The following is a 21,818-nucleotide window of genomic DNA, read 5'->3' on the forward strand; positions in this document are numbered from 1 at the left end:
ACTCAACACCTCACACACCTAAGGCTGTCCACCGGGTGTCGGACCGACATCAAGGCCTGACTGAGTGAGTGTGATCACAGAAACACAAAGGGAGTGCCCCGGTGTGTGACTTCACATATCAATGCATGGTTGTCACTCTCCCACAGTGGGATGAAGTGCCATTGTCACTGCAGGGCCTGCTTGATCAAGCCACTTCTATTGTGTGTTGACTGCAGGTGAGTGCATGCACCCTCAGGCACAGGCCCCACTGACTACTGTTCTAACACAGACGCATACATCCCCACTTCATAGGCCCTTTCTGACACACCCTGGAGCCCCACAGAAGAGGTTAAGACTGGGACACACCCTGGAGTCCCACAGAAGAGGTTAAGACTGGGACACACCCTGGAGCCCCACAGAAGAGGTTAAGACTGGGACACACCCTGGAGCCCCACAGAAGAGGTTAAGACTGGGACACAACCTGGAGTCCCACAGAAGAGGTTAAGACTGGGACACAACCTGGAGTCCCACAGTCCCACAGAAGAGATTAAGACCTGGACAGTGAGGTTGTGTCCCCTTCATCTGGGTTCACACTCAACAACAAAATAACTCCTCATCCCTCAACTCAGTGTGTGTGTGTGTGTGTGTGTGTGTGTGTGTGTGTGTGTGTGTTGCAGTGAGCCATCTCCTTACCGCTGGGGTTGAATTCCATGCAGGATATGGGTTTGTCATGGGCTGGGAAGTGGGCCACCACTCCCTCTCCATCTGAGTCCTCACTCACCAGGACCTGTAACACACACACACACAAAATAGTTTACACAGAGCGGGACCAAATTCCAACACATAGACTTCTTTTGCATCTTGCTGTAAAATAATGGAAAATGAATATGTTACCATCCCATTGGTAAAGACCATTGCCCCCTTGTGGATGTAATTAGCAATAATGCCAATAAACACCAGAGAGAAGCTTGGAATGGCAAGTCATTCAGCAGCAAGAAAGAGAACACTCTCTATCACTCTTTCTATACTGTCACCGCAGCACTATGCCCGTCATCTGTCTCCACGTGCTGCATGAAAACTATGACGGCTGACAAGAGGCTGATCTCAGACCAGTAGCTAAGCTCTAAGTCCTCCGACTGTGCAAAAAAAAAATCACAGTGCTGCTGAGTAGGAGTCTGTTCTCAGGCCAGGGACTTTGTGTGTGTAAACGTTTCTGGTCTTGAACAGATTATAACTAAGCTCAGACATAAGGCCAGAGAAAGAGAGAGAGAGAGAGAAAGGAGAAGGGAGAGATTGGGGGAGAGAGAAAGAGCAAGCAAAAGGGAGCGAGAAAGAGCAGGTCGGTCTCAAAGTGATAAATCTGGTCTAGTGTTGCATTAAGGAGCTGGGAGCAGTGCTGCATTCGTATTAATATGAGCCAGTCCAAACACAAAAACAACCACTGAGCTCAACTGAACCCTTTATTTCAGACTGGAGAGAAGGAGAGAGGAAAGGAGGGAAAGAGAAGAACAAGGAAAAGGGGTGACATAAGCCAGACCCCTTTTATTACATCAGAGTTGAACAACAATGTTGTTCTGTGAGGGAATCCTGCTGAAGCCCTTTGAAAAGGAGAATTAGTGTTGGGGGCTACCTCTGGAGAGTAAACCTATTATACAGGAGGAATGTGTGTGTGTGTAAAGAGGGGTCACTACTTCCAATGAAAGAGTCAACAAACTAATAGTTTGAGTTGAGAGATGTAGCAAGAAAGCAATGCAAAACCTGTATAACACACAGCTATACGCTGAAGTCACACAGAAATCCCCCTTCTTTCCCTCCCTCCTCTCTCTCGCCCCCTCCTCTCTCCCTCTTTCTCCTAACTGTGTTTATGTGCAGTGTAGGGTTACTGTAAAATTGCTGGTGACACAGTGCAGACCTGCACATGAGGAACTCAGCCCCGGTCTGGAGGAGCCCTCAGGAGACTGGGATGCGCACGCGCACGCACACACACAGTGTTGTGTGGTCATAGTTTAGGAATTCAATGATTCTTCCACTGCACTACAATAAAAGGCATGGTATGGATTTATAGTAACCTTACGCCCCTTATACATAGCGGCTATAACCAACAATAGGGTGAGCATTACACAGACCCCCTTTCACTAAGGGAGCTAGGAAGAGAGGAATGTGCCAAAAATGGACGGAGTACAAGCATCTTGTGAGGTTACTGGTGATGATTAGCAGTGCATTCATTAAGTCTCCCCACGGCTTAAAAAAGCCGAGCTGGGAAAATATGAGTGAGCAAGCAAAATAAATCCCACCTTAGGCCCTGAGGTACTGTCAGGTACGTGTGTGGGGTGTGGGGTGTGTTGGTGGGCTCCTGTGTTCGCTCTAGCAGAGGATAAAAAAGGTTTAACCTGGGAGGTTTCTCACCATACCACAAAACCCAAAAGGTGTGTTTACGGAGGTCAGAAAGGACAAGAAAAAGGAGGGAAGAGAGGATAGAGAATGTGTTCCGATTGAACCTGTGTGTGTAAATGGGCCTTGTATGTGAGAAGTGTAAACATGTAAGGCTGTAGCTCAGTAAATGTGACACTCTATTAAAGATACTGTACAAGGAAACGGACACCTGGGAACGTTTTCTGGTTACCCACAACGCATCAGTAAAAAACACTTCTAACTCTGATGAGAGAATGTCTAGAGACAGAGTTCAGTTTGGTGCAAACAAAGAACAGCTGTGCTGGTGGGAGATGATAATCCCTCAATGGATCGAGAAGATCTTGCTACCATAGAAAGAAGAATACTTGTCTATTTGTGGAAAAATTACCCTGATTAACTCTTCAGTCTCATCCATGTTGACCTATTTGCTTATGGTCGTGCCTACACCTAGCGAACCGTTATTTAAAATTATAATAAACGTCAAGCCAGACAAAATTAAACAGGCCTAATTTATATAATGAAAATGAATTCGGACGGCAGAAATCATTAAATATGAAAGCATTAGACTTCTCACTATAGGCTTCAACAACATGTAACGAAAGTTATTTAAATCCAAACTAGTTCTCTAGCAAATGAAAAAGAATGTCGCACCCCATTTTCAAGAATGTACCTTTTCCCTTTATTCAGATTACAACCTCGCACTTTCAATATTTAAAAAGGAAATCTCCCAAAATATCACGATTGTTAAAAAACAAGCCATAAAAAGTTGGCTGCAATTTCAATTTAATCCACAAGAAAAAAAAACAGAACAAATAATATAACAAACAGTGGTTAAACAAAAAAATACTAATAGATTAAAACAAAAATTAAAAATGTATTCAAAACTAAATAGTTATATTTATTATATAATTTACAAATATTATACTGGTGGAGTTGTCACACATACAGCTAAGAAAAGAATGTCTGCTCTACTCAAAATTATAACCAACTAATTGCAGCATTACTGCAAAAATGGAAGAGCAAAGTGAAAGAGGGAAAAACGTAGGGAACTTGTCTGTCGGCCCTGCATTAAAGTCCATAAATGGTTAAAGAAAATTGTGATAAATGAAAAAGTTGACCAGTTTCAGTTATTGGACCCCAAAAAATTGACAGCTATATAGATACATATAGATTGCGAAATAGTTGGGAAAAGATTTTCGATGTACCGATTCCATGGCACATGGTTTATGAACTGATACGCAAAATGGCGCCGGATTTCAAAACTTCTAATATTTAAATTGAATTATTATACGAAATTCTTGCAAACCAATACAATGTTATAAATATGGAGGGTTAAACACCTATGCAGATTTTGCTGCGAAGAGAAAGAATAATTCAATAATTTGTTTTGGTACTGTCCATATGTAGCTTGTTGGTGGTCACAGGTCCAGGAATGGCTGAAGAATTGCAACATTTACCTGGAAGCTAACGCCGCAGATAGCAATACTGGGTGATTTTAAAAGTCATAGTCAATAATATAATAATGGTTTTAGCAAAAATATATGTTTTTATATTACAATCTGGATAAATGAGAATAGAAAAGGTTCAGAACTTCTGTGAAACATAATAGCACGGCTAAAATATATGGCAAATAGAAATCCAATATGGATGGTGTTAAGAGATAGATGGGAGGGGTTGAATGGAGCTGAAGGGTGGGACTAACAATAACAACTAATAACAGGATAACTAATGTAAAACATACTGTGTCTGTAAAACATATTTACAGTTGGAAGTTTACATACACCTTAGCCAAATACATTTAAACTCAGTTTTTCACAATTCCTGACATTTAATCATAGTAAAAACTCCGTCTTAGGTCAGTTAGGATCACCACTTTATTCTAAGAATGTGAAATGTCAGAATAATAGGAGAGAGAATGATTTATTTCAGCTTTTATTTCTTTCATCACATTCCCAGTGGGTCAGAAGTTTACATACACTCAATTAGTATTTGGCAGCATTGCCTTTAAATTATTTAACTTGAGTCAAACGTGTTGGGTAGCCTTCCACAAGCTTCCCACAATAAGTTGGGTGAATTTTGCCCATTCCTCCTGACAGAGCTGGTGTAACTGAGTCAGGTTTGTAGGCCTCCTTGCTCGCACACACTTTTTCAGTTCTGCCCACAAATTTTATATGGGATTGATGTCAGGGCTTTGACCTTGTTGTCCTTAAGCCATTTTGCCACAACTTTGGAAGTATGCCTGGTGTCATTGTCCATTTTGAAGACCCATTTGCGACCAAGCTTCAACTTCCTGACTGATGTCTTGAGATGTTGCTTCAATATATCCACATCATTTTCCTACCTCATGATGCCATCAATTTTGTGAAGTGCACCAGTCCCTCCTGCAGCAAAGCATCCCCACAACATGATGCTGCCACCCCTGTGCTTCACGGTTGGGATGGTGTTTTTTGGCTTGCAAGCCTCCCCCTTTTTCCTCCAAACATAACGATGGTAATTATGGCGAAACAGTTCTTTTTTTGTTTCATCAGACCAGAGGACATTTCTCTAAAAAGTACAATCTTTGTCCCCATGTGCAGTTGCAAACCGTAGTCTGGCTTTTTTATGGCTGTTTTGGAGCAGTGGCTTCTTCCTTGCTGAGCGGCCTTTCAGGTTAGGTCGATATAGGACTCGTTTTACTGTGGATTTTGATACTTTTGTACCGGTTTCCTCCAGCATCTTTACAAGGTCCTTTGAGGTTGTTCTGGGATTGATTTGTACTTAGCGCACCAAAGTACGTTCATCTGAGGGGACAAAATGGCACCATTGAGAAAACACTGTTTCAGCGAACTCTCGTGGCATTCGTAAATTTATATTTTTACATTAATCTCCTAGCTTGAAAAAGTGGTAGAATTGGCTAAATAAATTATCCTACAATGAGTCTGGATGGCTATTTCTCAAAAATCTCCGACAACATGCCCAACAGAACTACTAAGAACTCAACCAAAACCACCATCCCTGTAGATGTGCAGGAGGAGCTAACTAACGTTAGCGAAGTTAATACCGTTGCAGATCCAGGCACAATGGACCTGGTGATTCAAAAGATGATGGATAACATTACTAAAGTGATCGATGTTAAGATAAGAATGGTCTTGGAAGCAATAGCAGGCCATTCAGCTGAACTACAGAGGGTTGTCAAATGTGTTGATGAGGCGGAAGGAAGAATTGCCACAGTGGAAACTTCAACTACATCTATGGACACTAAGATAAAAGCACTTTAGAAACAGGTGCGCAAAATGGCGGAGCACATTGACGACTTGGATAATCGAGGACACAGATTCAATATTCGTGTTGTGGGACTCCCGGAAAATTCTGAAGGGACACGTTCAGTAAACAAATTTGAGGAATGGATCCCTGGCTAACTACAAATGGACACTAAGGCTGGTCGTGTGAAGCTGGACAGAGCCCATCGCTCTCAAGCACCGATATTATTTTTCTTGCTAAAGTAACTGCCACTATAGCTCAGGCTGAGATATGTGTTAATCTATATTGGTGCCCAGGCTTGGTTTTAGGTGGAAGAGCCTCAATCTTCTTCTATTCTATTGATTTTCTTTTCCATAGAAATAAAGGATGAGGCTATTGAGTGGCAATGCGGACTTAAGAGTCTACATTGGAGAGTTGAAATCCCCTGCATGTTAGCTAGTGGGAAAACCCCCTTTTGGATCTTTACATGTTTCATTTTTGGGTTTAGTATAGTTCGAGTTCAAGGTTCATATCGTTTGTTTATGCTCGGTGAGATAGAAGAGAGTTCAACACATGGAAAAAGGTACCACCCCACTTTTACAGTTGGATTCAGTCTGGATATTGAATGGTCAAAGTGCAATGGAAGGTAACAGACTGCGTGCATGTACATGGAACATTAGAGGGAGTCATAACCCCGTTAAAAGAAAGGTACTGTCTTAAAAAAAAAAAATATTGATATTGCCCGGTTGCAAGAAACTCATTTGGATGATAAGGAGCATCAAATTACAACAAGGGGGGTTTGGTCAAGTATTTGTCTCATCATTTACATCCAGAAGTAGAGGTGTAGCAATTCTTGTGAAAAATAACTTACCACTTAAGGTCTTGAATTGTGTGAAAGATCAATTTGGTCGCTTTGTTATAATTAAATGGTACTTTACTAGGGCAGAACATTTCCATAATGAATATTTACTCAAAGTATGTTAACCCCTAGTAAACTTCCTACTTCAACTGTAGGTCCAGAACTCTTGTGAAATAAATACATGGGAGAGGTTGAGGTTAGAGGAAGGAGTAAAAACAAACATAATATAACTATTGTAAAATAGACTGTGCCCATAAAATATATATATATATATATATATATATAGTATGTATAAGCCGAAGTGATGTTGTTCACTAGTTCACTCCAATTAGGGAAGGGTAGTGGGGTTAGAAAGTAATAAAAGGAAAATATATGTACGTACGTACGTATGTATGTATGTATGTATGTACAGTAGCAAGAAAAAGTATGTGAACCCTTTGGAATTACCTGCATTTCTGCATAAATTGGTAATCAAATTTGATCTGATCTTCATCCAAATCACAACAACAGACAAACAGTGTGCTTAAACTAATAACACACAAATTGTATTTTTCTTGTGTGTATTGAATACATCATTTAAACATGCACAGTGTAGGTTGGGAAAAGTATGTTAACCCCTAGGCTAATGACTTCTCCAAAAGCTAATTGGAGTCAGGAGTCAGCTAAGCTGGAGTCCAATCAATGAGATGAGATTGAGGATGTTGGTTAGAGCTGCCTTGCCCTATAAAAAACACTCACACAAATTGAGTTTGCTATTCACAAGAAGCATTGCCTGATGTGAACCATGCCTCAAACAAAATAGATCTCAGAAGAACTGAGACTAAGATTTGTTGACTTGCATAAAGCTGGAAAGGGTTACAAAAGTATCTAAAAGCCTTGATGTTCATCAGTCCACAGTAAGACAAACTGTCTATAAATGGAGAAAGTTCAGCACTGTTGCTACTCTCCCTAGGAGTGGCCATCCTGCAAAGATGACTGCAAGAGCACAGCGCAGAATGCTCAATGAGGTAAAGAAGAATCCTAGAGTGTCAGCTATAGACTTACAGAAATCTCCGGAACATGCTAACATCTCTGTTGACGAGTCTACGATACGTAAAACACTAAACAAGAATGCTGTTCATGGGAGGACACCACGGAAGAAGCCACTGCTGTTCAAAAAATAATAATTCTGCACGTGTGAAGTTTGCTAAAGTGCACCTAGATGTTCCACAGCACTACTGGCAAAATATTATGCGGACAGATGACATTACAGTTGAGTTGTTTGGAAGGAACACACAACACTAGGTGTGGAGAAAAAAGGCATCGCACACCAACATCGAAACGAAATCCCAACTGTAAAGTATGGTGGAGGGAGCATCATGGTTTGGGGCTGCTTTGCTGCCTCATGGAAAGCTGTCGAGGCCCTCATCGATGGAAAAATGTATTTCCAAGTTTATCAAGACATTTTGCAGGAGAATGTTAGGCTATCTGTCCGTCAATTGAAGCTCAACAAAAGTTAGGTGATGCAACAGGACAATGACCCAAAACACAGAATTAAATCAACAACAGAATGGCTTCAGTCAGAATCCTGACCTCAACCCGATTGAGATGCTGTGGCCTGACCTCAAGAGAACAGTTCACACCAGACATCCCATGAAAATTTCTGAACTGAAGCAGTTTTGAAAAGATAATTCCTCCTGACCGTTGTGCAGGTCTGATCCGCAACTACAGAAAATGTTTGTGGCAAGAAAAAGTATGAGAACCCTTTGGAAATACCTGGATTTCTGCATAAATTGGTCATACAATTTGATCTGATCTTCATCTAGGTCACAACAATAGACAAACACAGTCTGATTAAACTAATAACACACAATTATATATTTTCATGTCTTTATTGAACACACCGTGTAAACAGTAACAGTGCAGGGTGGGAAAGTATGTGAACCCTTGTATTTAACTGGTTGACCCTCCTTTGGCAGCAATAACCTCAACCAAACGTTTTCTTTTGTTGCGGATCAGACCTGCACAATGGTCAGCAGGAATTTCTGACCATTCCTCTTTACAAAACTGTTTCAGTTCAGCAATATTCTTGGGATGCCTGGTGTGAACTGCTCTCGGTCATGCCACAGCATCTCAATCAGGTTGAGGTCAGGACTCAAAGAAAAACCTTTGAATTGAGTAAGTGCTGCGATATTAAAGCTGATCTACCCCCTAAACAAATACATGTATGTAACTTTATTTTGTGTGAAATCATTCCATTTCTATGGCCTGGTCTTCACTTGGGACCTGTGCCAAAAGCAGGAAGAGACACATTCCCATGATGTATCTAGCAGCCAATGGCAGTCTCCTGAGATACAGTAGGTTGGGACGGTTTATAAAAAGGTAGTGATGACACATTATTATCAGGTAAAAATTATTGTTCAAACCCCAGAAGGATTACTACATACACAAAAACCAACCAAGATGTATGTTTCGCTTTGTACACTTTTTCAACATTACTTCAGAGCCATGGTCCATAACACAGATGGTAAGACACAGTAATACATATACCTCCCCAACAACATCTTTTTAACTCCACATTGTGTGAAAACTATTTTTTTGCAGTATTCCTTCTTCCATTTCTGGTTGCAGAACATGTATATTTTCTTACCATTACATCAAGAAGGGGATTTAACACAGTTGGAGAGCCAGGGTCTATAACTTAGTGATCACACATACCTGTCCCTCTCCGACGTTGTGTGTGTCAATGACGGTGATTACTCCGGGGGCATGGGGGCTTCGGCGGGTGGTGCTGTGGGGGGTAGCACCCTCCTCGTCAGGGGCGCCAGTGGGTAGAGTACCAGCTAGCTGGGTCACCACCTTCCCCACCATGGTGAGACCAGTCTTTAGGGTCTAACCAGAATGACAGGGGGAAGGGGGAGGGAGAGCAGCGATTATAGAGGGGGGAGAAGAGGGGAGATGAGAAGGGAGAGAGGGGGGAGGTGGAGAATAGCAGGAAACAAACATCAGATTGGGCTCATCGTCAAAAACCTAGACACTTCCAAAAAAGACACCAGTATGTCTGTTTGACTAAGGGGATCTGGGAGAGAAGTGTTGATCAATATAGAACGACTGTGTCTACGCATGCCTATAAGCGTGTGAGTGTCTGTGAGATAGAGACTGGCTATTTACTCAATGCTATCAGCTGCTGCTGATGATGTGGAATGCTGAAACAGCAGGAGCCGAGTGTCTGCCACCAGTCTCTCCTCCCCAGACTCCCCCCTCTCAGCCCTACACAGATCAATGGCTCCTGTTTAGATTAGCACTAAAACGTCACACTGCAGTGATTAGAAAACACATTAGTGTTGATCAATTAGGAGCCAAACGCACTGTTTCATTATTGATGGGGCTCTGAGCAATTTACACACACCAGTCTGTTAGACGGTTAGGTGGGTTCGCCAAGTGAGGGAGTGTGTGAGTGTGTGATGCATAGACCCAACAAACGAGAGGCGCCACGCGGTATTGACAGTCCTGCCTGGCCTGAATACCTGATTAGGTTCTCCGGGGCCCCTTTGCGCTGACACACACACACAGTATAAGGACTCCATTAGCTCAGGAAAGTGTAGCGGTGAGATAGTGCTGCTTAAGTGGAGTCTATCCATTTCCTTGAGCCTGGCCTGGCCCAGGCCACAGAGGTGTTTGAGTCAGACACCCTGGCTAGGCTCGGAGAGGACATGGAGGAGCCATCACACTGATGCAGAGCATCACACACACAGGTTTGCTTTATGTTTACATTCCAGTGATTAGTATGAGGAACAATACAGCTGGAATTATGAACTGTTACAAAATATTATTTCCTACAAAATGCTAGGAAACACTCCCCAAAAACTCCCCCTTAGCGCTCTCTCCACGCCCCCTCTCGCCTTCAAAGTCTCTGGACAGCAGCACTCAGTCGGAGTGTGGCGTTGTAGACTGGAGGAGGGGGGAAGGGGTGAAAATGTTGAGATGATAATATATAGTTCTAAACGGCGGCTGCAGACCGGGACCTCGTTTCCCCCTCCCTCCGCTAGCCAGGCTAACACTCTTTTTGATGTACAGTGCTTTACAAAAGTATTCACCACCACTTGGTGTTTTTCCTATTTTGTTGCATTACAACCTGTAATTTAAAAAGGCTTTTTATTTGGATTTCATGTCATGGACATGTATAAAAAAAAAATAAAAATTTTTTTTTTTTTTTTTTTTTTTTTGTGTAATTACATTTAAAAAAACAGAAAAGTGCTGGTGCAACCAATTACCTTTAGAATTACCTTCAGAAGTCACATAATTAGTTAAATAAATAAAGTCCACCTGTATGCAATCTAAGTGTCACATGATCTCAGTATATATATACACCTGTTCTGAAAGGCCCCAGAGTCTGCAACACCACTAAGGGGCACCACCAAGCAAGCGGCACCATGAAGACGAAGGAGCTCTCCAAACAGGTCAGGGACAAAGTTGTGGAGAAGTACAGATCAGGGTTGGGTTATATAAGAAAATTCGAAACTTTAAAACACCCCACGGAGCACCATTAAATCCATTATTAAAAAATAGAAAGAATATGGCACCACAACAAACCTGCCAAGAGATGGCCGCCCACCAAAACTCACAGACCAGGCAAGGAGGGCATTAATCAGAGGCAACAAAGAGACCAAAGATAACCCTGAAGGAGCTGCAAAGCTACACAGGGGAGATTGGAGTAGCTCTCCATAGGACCACTTTAAGCCGAACACACCACAGAGCTGGGCTTTACGAAAGAGTGGCCAGAAAGAAATAAGCAAACATGTTTGGTTTTCGCCGAAAGGAATTTGGGATGCCGAAATGCATTGTTTTACGCTGCTGCTACTCTCTGTTAATCATATATGCATAGTCACTTTAACTATACATTCATGTCCATATGTACAGTCGTGGCCAAAAGTTTAGAATGACACAAATATTCATTTCCAAAGTTTGCTGCTTCATTGTCTCTAGATATTTTTTTCAGATGTTACTATGGAATTGTAGAAAAGGCCCATGGAGTTGGTGGAATAATCCTTTAATTCATTGCCATTTACTCAGCTGGGCCAGGGGCACTTTAATTAGGTCAGGCGGAAATGTCAGACAGATCTCAACTCCATAAAAGGAGGAAATGGCCATCGCCTGATCTCGCTGCTTTCTCTTCCTTAACTCCATCTGATCCAGAAGTTCTGTGCGTCCATGAATCCACGTAAGTCCACCGACTGACCTTTCATCTGAATTATCTGTGGCGATCGGGAGAGTGGGCCATTCAGTTACTGTTAATAGTTATTACCGCGGAGCGCGGCATGGAGCGAAGCTTCAAACATATTGTGTAATGTGAATTGTCAATGATCACGGCCCTACAGATCCTCATAGGCCAATTATGCAATCGATATGGTTCATGTGTATTGAAATTAATTATATGTACACATGAAGACAATTGAAATAGTGAAATGAGAAATGTCATTGTTTGCTAACTGATTGACTTTGATCATGGGGATTATAGATTGTATCACCATTCACTGTTTGTATTCTTTCATGATTTATGATAAATAGTTATGAGCCTAAATGACTCGCGGATGATTACTATTGACTTCTTAATGGACTGGACTGTTGAATTCCCTAAATTATGTTAATAATGAATGATATTTGATCTTTGATTATGAATTTGATTGGATACATGTTATTTGTTTCCTTTGTGATGCAGCACAGACTACTCAGTAAATATACCACTTTATGGTTAAAGGAATTCCTGCCTCAGTCTCATCCATTCCTCTGTCACCTGACATGTGACCACCTGTTCACCTTCACTGTCACATCCTACCTGTACAGCTACCCACACAGATTCCACTAATCTTTCAAGGGTCCTTCGAGCCGGATGATGACTGAACCAAAGACAGGTGAAAAGGAAATGGAGGCGGAGAGGGAAGAATTGTCTACACTGGAAGGAAGTAGAGAGGAGGAGAGAGCAGCTGAGGGAAAGGTCTTGGAACAAAGGAAATATCCAGGAGCTAAGCCTAAAGCAACAAAGGATTCATCCTCAACCACCAGCAGCACCAGAAGAACCAGGCAAGCACCTGGTTATCTTAAGGATTATGTGGTCGAGTTTCCGACATCAAAGGGCAAGCCCACCAGAGCTCAAAGAGTTGATGGATCAACTATACGTTTCAGCCATCAACCATCTCCTTTGAGCCAAGGACCGGAAACTGCGTTGGAGCAGGAAAGTGGTCTACATGAAGAACTTATGGAGGAGATAACTCCCACCGCACAGGTCGAACAGCTTCCTGAGGCAGGCTCCGCTCACCCCTTAACTAATGGGAAATCGTTGAAGCACTCTAGACGGAGTGGGAGTTCGACCAGTGGATACCCCTTTGGAAGTGGCCATGGCAGCCGCCATTCACAGACCACTGTCCTACAAGAGAGGATGAAACTATTAGCTTTGGAGGAAATTGAGCGTCAGATTGAGGAGGAACGACAGGCTGATGAACGATGTCACCAATTGGATGTGCAGGCCCGTAGAGCTCTACAGGAAAGGGAATTCATTGCCAAGGACCTGGCACAGCAGCGACGGCACCGTCAAGCCAGAAGGGAATTAGAGGAGGCACGGATGGTCTCATCCTTCCTGGAGAGGAACGAACAGGGAGTTGACCTGACCACCCCTCCACATGGACCTGAACTGTCTGCCTTTCTTTCCCAATCTGCCCCTCTGGTACAGCATGGCACACAGTCCCCGGAGGCTCCGGGGTCAACAGTCAACATGGGAGACAGGCCGCTCCGCCAACACCCTCTATGCCAGTGACAAGTTAGCATTCCTCCATCTGGACAAAGCATCACTCCTTTGCCTTTCCATCTGGTCCAGGGCCAGGCCAGTCCTCAAACATCGGAGGGCTCTCGCCCTTCCGGCTGCCACAAATGGAGGGTCTGGGACCGCGCAATGAGGCCACAGTGGGCTCATGAAGTCCCGGGTTTATCCTTCACGCAACCAGAAGAGGGAGCCAACATTATGAAACTTCTAATAGCTTCAGCCTATGGAATTCCCAGACCCAAACTGCCATACTTTGAAAACGGAAAGGAGAGTGAATTTGTCCTTTTGGAAATGGCATTGGAGAGTCTACTGGGTATTCACAGTCATCTGTCAGAACGCTACAAATACCAAGTACTAATGGATCATTTGCGGTTTCCCAGTGCATACAGGCTGGCCCAATCCTTTATGCACTCCGCAACACCATACACTGCAGCTCTCCATGCCCTGAAGGCGAGATATGGTGAGCCACGTCAGCTAGTCAAGAATGAACTAAACAACATCCTGAACACGTCTCCAATTCAAATGGGAGACCATGCTGCCTTCCAAGAATTCTCCCTGGTTGTCCACTCCCTGACCTCGATGCTCCAATCCGTTGAAGGAGAAGACGGGAACGAGCTGAAATGTGGCTCCCACGTGGACAGGCTTCTTAGCAAACTTCCAGTGTACCTCAGAGACAGTTTCATTGAACATTGTTTGAATAAGGGCATCCTGAAAGAGGGCTCGAGAAGCACCTATGCTCTCAGAGACCTGGCCGCATGGTTGGAGGCAAAGGCGAAGAGCATCGCTCACCAGGCCACAATCTCAGCCATAGCCACCGGGGGAAGGAAGGAGTTTGAATGCCAGGAGGGACAGAAAATGCCAAATCCCACTACCATGTACTTGAATAGTGAGGCCGGGGAGGAACCCGGGAAGAAGACCCCTCTCAAGAGCAAGAACATGAAATTCCAGCCTTACTGCCCATATTGCAATAGTAAGGGGCACTTCCTTGGCTCATGCCCCAGGGTAAAAAAGCTCACTCAAACTCAATTGAAGGCCTGGATCACTTCAGGCGAGCGATGCTACAAGTGTGCCCGTAGCCATAAGGCGGAGACCTGCACATTGAGGAAACCCTGCAACCGCTGTAAAGAAATCCATCTCACCATGTTGCATGATGTAATTCCCCAAGCACAGAAGGAGCAGAGTATGCTCATGGTAGGAGCTGCAAAGGAGCTGTACCTCAACCAGCAGAACCGGTCTCCAAGGGTCATGTTGAAGGTGGTCAAGGTCACTCTGCAAAGTGAAGGGAGAAGCATTGATACATTCGCCGTTCTAGATGATGGGTCAGAAAGAACAATCATTCTCACGGCGGCCACCCGTCAGCTTAACCTGGAGGGGACCCCCGAGACCTTTAATCTCAGAACGGTGCGACATGATGTTATCCAAATGAAAGGCTCTGCTGTAACCTTTAGCATTTCACCTTCAGGAAACAGGGACGTGGCCTATAACATCACCAGTGCCTTCACGGCAGATGGCTTGAATCTCGCAGAGCACTCCTGCCCGGTAAGTGTTCTACAGAAACAATATTCTCATCTACGAGGATTGCCTCTTCCTAACTTGGCCAGAGTAGCGCCACTTATCCTGATTGGGTCAGACCACCCACATCTCGTCACCCCGACTGAACCTATACGAGCTGGACCAGAAGGAGGGCCCATTGCTGTCCATACATCCTTGGGTTGGGCTGTGCAAGGTCCATCCCATCTACTTCTCTCCACCCAAGCTGTACAGTCACAGCAAGTCCTCTTCACAAGAAACAATCCAGATGCAGCCACTGACCTCCTTCGGAATATTGAGATGCTCTGGAAGATGGACACCTTCTCCAACCAGAAGCTACAGGAGGTCACTCGCTCGAAACATGACTCCTATGCATTAGACCTCCTGGAGAAGAGCACCACCACCACTGAAATGGATGGCGTTCGCAGGTATGCAACCCCACTGCTACGGGTGCCCAACCATCCTCCTCTGGCAACCACGACATGGGCTGTACTCCCACTACTGCGTGGAATGGAGCGACGCCTGGTGAAGAATCCTGAGCTTGCAGAAGTTCATAAGCGAGAGATTCATAACCTTGTGAAGGCAGGCTACGTCACTGAAGTGACAGCTCATGAAGAGGGAAACACACTCCGTGAATCCTGGTATCTCCCTCACCATGTTATCCAGCAACATGGTAGGAAGTATAGACTTGTCTTCAACTGTTCATTCCAAGCTGCTGGTCAAAGCCTGAATGACTGTCTACTCCCCGGACCAACCTTAGGTCCTTCCTTGCTCGGTGTCCTTCTCCGGTTCCGGCAGCACTCTACAGCCATCAGTGGAGACATCAAAGCCATGTTTCATCAGATTTGTTTACTGCCTTCCGACACCATACTGCTCAGGTTCATATGGCAAGATATGGAACGAGATGCAGAGCCCACAATCTATGAATGGCAGGTACTCCCATTTGGCACCACCTGCAGTCCTTGCTGTGCCATATACGCTCTGCAGAGACACGCACGGGAGCATCCAGACAGTGACCCAGAAGTATTGGATTCAGTGTAAAATGCCTTCTATGTGGATAACTGCTTACAGAGCATCCCATCCATGGCTGAAGCGAAAGCACTCCTTGATAAAGTATGGAATCTCCTGTCCAAAGGGGGATTTGAGGTCCGACAGTGGGCTAGTAACAGAGCGGAGGTTATCCAGCACCTCCCGCCACAAGCTAGGTCCAGTAGCAGTGAACTATGGCTAACGCAGTCTGGTGCTAACCCAGAAGAGCCCACTCTAGGACTGAGGTGGAGCTGCATACCGGATACCCTGGGGTATAAGCTCATCCCCGAATACCGAAACCCCCACTCTGCGCACCATCTATCGGACTCTTGCCAGTCAATACGATCCCCTTGGGTATATTCTGCCATACACAACACGGGCCAAAGTCTTAGTCCAGGACCTGTGGCAGACGAAGAGGGACTGGGATGAACCAATCCACCCGGCTGACCTAGTGGAACGATGGATCTGTTGGGAAACGGAGTTAACGGAGCTCTCTGATGTCCAAATGCCAAGATGTTATGTACCATCCTGTGCTGACCAACTGGGATCATGCCTGGAACTGCATGTGTTCTGTGACGCTTCGGAGCGTACTTATGGGACGGTTTCCTATCTTAGAGTGGAGGATAAGGCAGGCCACACCCATGTCTCCTTTGTCATGGCCAGGTCCAGGGTCGCACCCAAGAAGCAGTTGTCAATGCCTAGGCTGGAACTCAGTGCTGCCCTTTCCGGAGCCCAGTTGGCCTCTACCTTGCGAGCCGAGCTCACCTTGCCAATCCAAAGGGTCATCTATTGGAGTGATTCGACCACTGTATTGACCTGGCTCAAATCGGAGTCCTGCAGGTATAAGGTGTTCGTCGGAAATCCAAGACCTAACAGAAGTCCAGGACTGGAGGTATGTTGATAGCATAAACAATCCTGCTGATGACATTACTAGAGGTAAAACCCTTCAGCAAATGGCTCAACCCCATCGCTGGAGCTTGGGACCACCATTCTTGTCCCAACCAGAGAACGAGTGGCCGACAGCCTCCAGGCGTACGGCCCCTCCGCAACCAACTGAAGCTCATGAGTTAAGGAAGTCCGCCCAATGCTACAGCATCTCTACGGAACCAACAACGGCTCTCCCTGACCTAACACAAACTCAAACACTGCCGGATCTGATCGCCGCCACAAACCAGACCTCAGATGGGGTGGCTTCTATACCCACCTCCCTCGCGGCAGAGACACTACTCCTCCTGCAAGCACAAGCAGTTAGCTTCCCTGAGGAGTTAAAAGCCGGTAGGGAAGTGGCTAAGGACAGCCGTCTTCTCTCTCTTGCCCCAGAATATGATCCAATCCTTGGAGTGATCAGAGTCGGCAGGAGGCTGCGCCAAGCAAAGGTTTTGGACCCAGATGCTATCCACCCAATTATCCTGGACTCCAGACACCCTCTTACCAGGCTCCTCATCAAGAGTTATGATGAGAGGCTTCTCCAACCAGGGCCAGAGAGGGTCGATGAGAGGCGGAAGTACTGGATAATTGGAGGACGAGGAGCCATTCGTAAGCACCAATACGCCTGCGTAGAATGTCAGAGATGGCGGGCCGGAGCCACAGTGCCAAAAATGGCAGATTTACCCCCTGCTCGCTTGCGCCTCCTTAAACCACCCTTCTGGTCAACAGGAGTAGATTGCTTTGGCCCCTTGATGATCAAGCTAGGTCGTCGTGTGAAAAAGCGCTGGGGCATTCTATTCAAGTGTTTGACAACCAGATGTGTCCACCTGGACCTACTGGAGAGTTTGGATACTGAAGCCTTCCTCATGGCCCTACGGCGGTTTATCTCCCGACGGGGGAAACCCTACGAGATCCTGGCTGACAGAGGTACGAACTTCAAGGCAGGAGAAGCCAGGTTGGAGGAAGCCTTCCAAGCCATGGAACCCAGCCTCCAGGATCAGCTGATGGACCAACAAATCTCATTCAAATTTAACCCTCCGGGCACTCCTCATTTTGGAGGAACATGGGAGCGAGAGATCAAATCTGTAAAGACGGCCTTACGAGTAGTCCTGGGGGACCAAACTGTCACTGAAACTGTCTTGAGGACCGTCCTGATAGAGGTGGAAGGGATTCTGAACTCCAAACCCTTGGGATATCTCTCTGCAGACATCGCTGACCCCGATCCGGTTACACTGAATATGCTCTTGATGGGACGCCGAGATGCGTCACTTCCTCAAGCCATGTATGCTGATACCAACCTCGTAGGCAGACGCCGGTGGCGACACAGCCAAATCTTAGCTGACCATTTTTGGGCCCGATTCATTCGGGATTACCTACCAAGTCTACAGCACAGAGGGAAATGGCAGAGATAAATGGCCAGCCTGGAAACTGGCCAAGTAGTAATGATGGTGGACCTTCAGCTGCCTCGAGCCTCCTGGCCAGTCGGCCGTATAACGAAGACCATGCCCGGGAGCGATGGTCGTGTTAGATCAGTGGAAATCCAGGTGAAGAACCGGACATATATTCGGCCAGTTGCCCGACTAATTCCTCTCCCTGAGATGACAGAGGACGGGGAGCAATGAGCCTTTTTTGAGGAGTGTGGCATTTAACAAATTTCCCAGGTGGCTGTAGAAAAGGCCCATGGAGTTGGTGGAATAATCCTTTAATTCATTGCCATTTACTCAGCTGGGCCAGGTGCGCTTTAATTAGGTCAGGTGGAAATGTCCGACAGATCTCAACTCCATAAAAGGAGGAAATTGCCATCGCCTGATCTCGCTGCTTTCTCTTCCTTATCTCCATCTGATCCAGAAGTTCTGTGCGTCCATGAATGTGAATAGTTATGCCCGCTCAAGTAGTCTGTTTTTTTTGGTCCTATTTCTTGTTTGTTTCACAATAAAAAATATTTTGCATCTTCAAAGTGGTAGGCATGTTGTGTAATTCAAATTATACAAACACCCCCAAAATAAATTTGAATTCCAGGTTGTAAGGCAACAAAATAGGAAAAATGCCAAGGGAGTGAATACTTTCACAAGCCACTGTATGTCGCCATTAGTGGCTAATGGGACTGCTATCACGCTAGCCGATAGCGCTCATTAATGAGGGAGGGAGAGACCATGGGAATAACTCTAACCAGAGGGGGCTTCATAAATCAAATAAGGTTTCCCTTTGCTGGCTTGGAAAAGACAGGAGACTGGAAGAATGAGAGGAAATTGCTGTGCTAGGCTAGTAGCGTGGGATAGTTTAGCCGCTACATCAACAGAGCGGAGGGGTATAAATTCAGTTTGGTATCAAAGGGCGTAGCAGTTAGCGTAGCCTGGCGGTGCTCTCCAGCTGAGAGGAGTATTGCAGGGGATGTGTCCCATATTGCAGTACAGTACAGGATGGAACCCCCTACAGACACATACAGGGACCATAGAATTGAGTTAAGATGCTCATTGACTCTCAAGGCCTGTGTCTGGGTTATGATATAGATTCTCAGAATGGTGTCTGACTCACAGGGGAAAGCCAGGGTGGATCCTATATCACTTCTCAGAAATGTACAGATGTAAATGATTTTATTACAACCACTGAGGTGGAGGGAGGTGTGTGTGAGAGAGTGTATGTGTTTGACTTACTTTAGCAGCGCTGATGACAGTAGCTGTGTAAGACTGGGCATTGTCCCCACAGGCCCCGCCTCGAGACTGGTGACACCGGATCAACTGGAGGGAGAGAGAGAGAGAGAGAGAGAGAGAGACAGAGCGAGAGAGGAGGAAAACATAGATAAGAAATACATAACCATCGTCCTCCTGCACCTGATGCCATCCAGAAACAGAATATGGAGGAGCAGCACATTAAAAACACTCCTCTCCTATCCCACTGTCCATTTCCTTGGATCCAGCCATCCATCCCTGACCTACTCTATACTTCACGAACAGAGTAGCCTATACGTTTCCCAACATTACTCGGTCTACTGCCCAATGCCATAGTAACAAGTAGTCACTGACCCATCTGTCAGTTGCTTGAGTGGCCGAGTGGAATCAGAAAACTACCAGACACAATTATCCATTAAACTTAATGCGTAGAGTGGACTTGCTTTTGGAAAATACCAAAATCCTATTAAATAGACATTAAAAAAACCTACATCTGTTAGTTTTCAGATGTTATCATTTCTAGTGGTATCTTCTTGGAATTAGTTGTACTGAGAGATTAAAGAGCTCAAATAAATAAAAATATTTTTGGAGAACTGTAAATATGCTGTTGTGGTAAGTACATCTGTGATGGATATGTGTGTGTGTGTGTGTGTGTGTGTGTGTGTGTGTGTGTGTGTGTGTGTCCTACCTTATTCTCAGCGTAGGCTAGCCAGCGTCCTCCCAGTGCTATGGGGTTTAGGTTGGGGCCCGGACATGGAAAGCAGCCTGAAAACACACGGGAGGAAACATACAGTTATTGAAGGTGAACTCCATACTTTCTCCATACCCTTCAGCCACGGGACAAATTGGATACATATTGAGGATGACACAACACAGTTACACCATTTGATATACACCAATCAAGGCGTAAAATCATGACTGCATATCTCAAATGGAATGCCCTGGGATTACCTAACTTCAACATGTTCCCTTTTAGAAGTTGCAGAAACCGTGAATGCTGATAATGCTGCTGTAGATATTCGCTTTAGAAGTCAGAGTCCCTCTCCTCCGAGTGTGTCTCGGTTTCTCTTAAAGCCCTAATGTGTTTGAGCGGGGAAAGTGGATCACTGTCTGTGTGCGCTTTAGTAGTCCCCATAGGGATCAGTGTGTCTGCCAGTCAATCTAGACAGGAGCCGTCCCCACTAATGCCACAGAATGCATTAGGTCATAGTGTGGCTCTAAGTAAAAAGATACACACTCAAAAGCTCAGCATAAATACAAATGGACGTCAACACACATACAGAAGATGAGGACATAAATTCACAAGCGGATCAAGCTATCAGTATACAGTGCATTCGGAAGTATTCAGACCCTTTGACTTCTTCCACATTTTGTTACATTACAGCCTTGTTCTAAAATAGATTATATAAAATATAAAAATCCTCAATCTACATACAATACCCCATAATGACAAAGTGAAAACAAGGTTTTAGAAATGTTTGCAAATGTATTAAAAACAACGACAGAAACAGCTTACTTACATAAGTATTCAGACCCTTTGCTATGAGACTCGAAATTGAGCTCAGGTGCATCCTGTTTCCATTGATCATCCTTGATGTTTCTACAACTTGATTAGAGTCCACCTGTGGCCAACTCAATTGATTGGACATGATTTGGAAAGGCACACAACTGTTTATATAAGGTCCCACAGTTGACAGTCCATGTCAGAGCAAAAACCAAGCCATTAGGTCAAATGAGTTGTCCGTAGAGCTCCGAGACAGGATTGTATCGAGGCATAGATCTAGGAAAGGGTACTAAAAAATGTCTGCAACATTGAAGGTCCCAATGAACAGAGTGGCCTCCATCATTCTTAAATGGAAGAAGTTTTGAACCACCAAGACTCCTCCTAGAGCTGGCCGCCCGGCCAAACTGAGCAATCGGGGTTGAAGAGCCTTGGTCAGGGAGGTGACCAAAAACCAGAGGGTCACTCTGACAGAGCACCAGAGTTCCTCTGTGGAGATGAGAGAACCTTCCAGAAGGCCAACAATCTCTGCAGCACTCCACCAATCAGGCATTTATGGTAGAGAAGCCAGATGGAAGCAACTCCTCAGTAAAAAGGCACATATCAGCTCGCTTGGAGTTTGCCAAAGGGCACCTAAAGGACTCTCAGACCATGAGAAGCAAGATTCTCTGGTCTGATGAAACCAAGATTAAACTCTTTGGCTGGAATGCCAAGCGTCACATCTGGAGGAAAACTGGCACCATCCCTATGGTGAAGCATGGTGGTGGCAGCATCATGCTGTGGGGATGTTTTTCAGCGGCAGGGACTGGGAGATTAGAAAGGATCAAGGGAAAGATGAACGGAGAAAAGTACAGAGAAATCCTTGATGAAAAGCTGCTCCAGAGCACTCAGGACCTC

General features: G+C 45.0%; 1 protein-coding gene across 6 annotated transcripts in view; it reads right to left on the reverse strand.

Annotated features, from left to right (window-relative positions):
• The window catches only part of LOC112234746 (BCAS3 microtubule associated cell migration factor-like), a 348,299-nt gene that overhangs the window by 290,761 nt on the left and 35,720 nt on the right, over positions 1-21,818 (reverse strand). For 5 of the 6 annotated variants that reach the window (XM_042296129.1, XM_042296127.1, XM_042296128.1 and 2 more), the window contains exons 10-13: positions 20,109-20,185; positions 19,406-19,489; positions 9,167-9,340; positions 673-766 (exon numbers count right to left, since the gene is read on the reverse strand). In XM_042296129.1, coding sequence (XP_042152063.1) covers positions 673-766; positions 9,167-9,340; positions 19,406-19,489; positions 20,109-20,185 — 429 coding nt within the window. The remainder of the gene's footprint in view (positions 1-672; positions 767-9,166; positions 9,341-19,405; positions 19,490-20,108; positions 20,186-21,818) is intronic. The other variant, XM_042296126.1, reaches the window with a different exon arrangement.

The sequence above is a fragment of the Oncorhynchus tshawytscha genome, linkage group LG13, assembly GCF_018296145.1.
Source record: "Oncorhynchus tshawytscha isolate Ot180627B linkage group LG13, Otsh_v2.0, whole genome shotgun sequence".
Taxonomy (NCBI): Eukaryota; Metazoa; Chordata; class Actinopteri; order Salmoniformes; family Salmonidae; genus Oncorhynchus; species Oncorhynchus tshawytscha.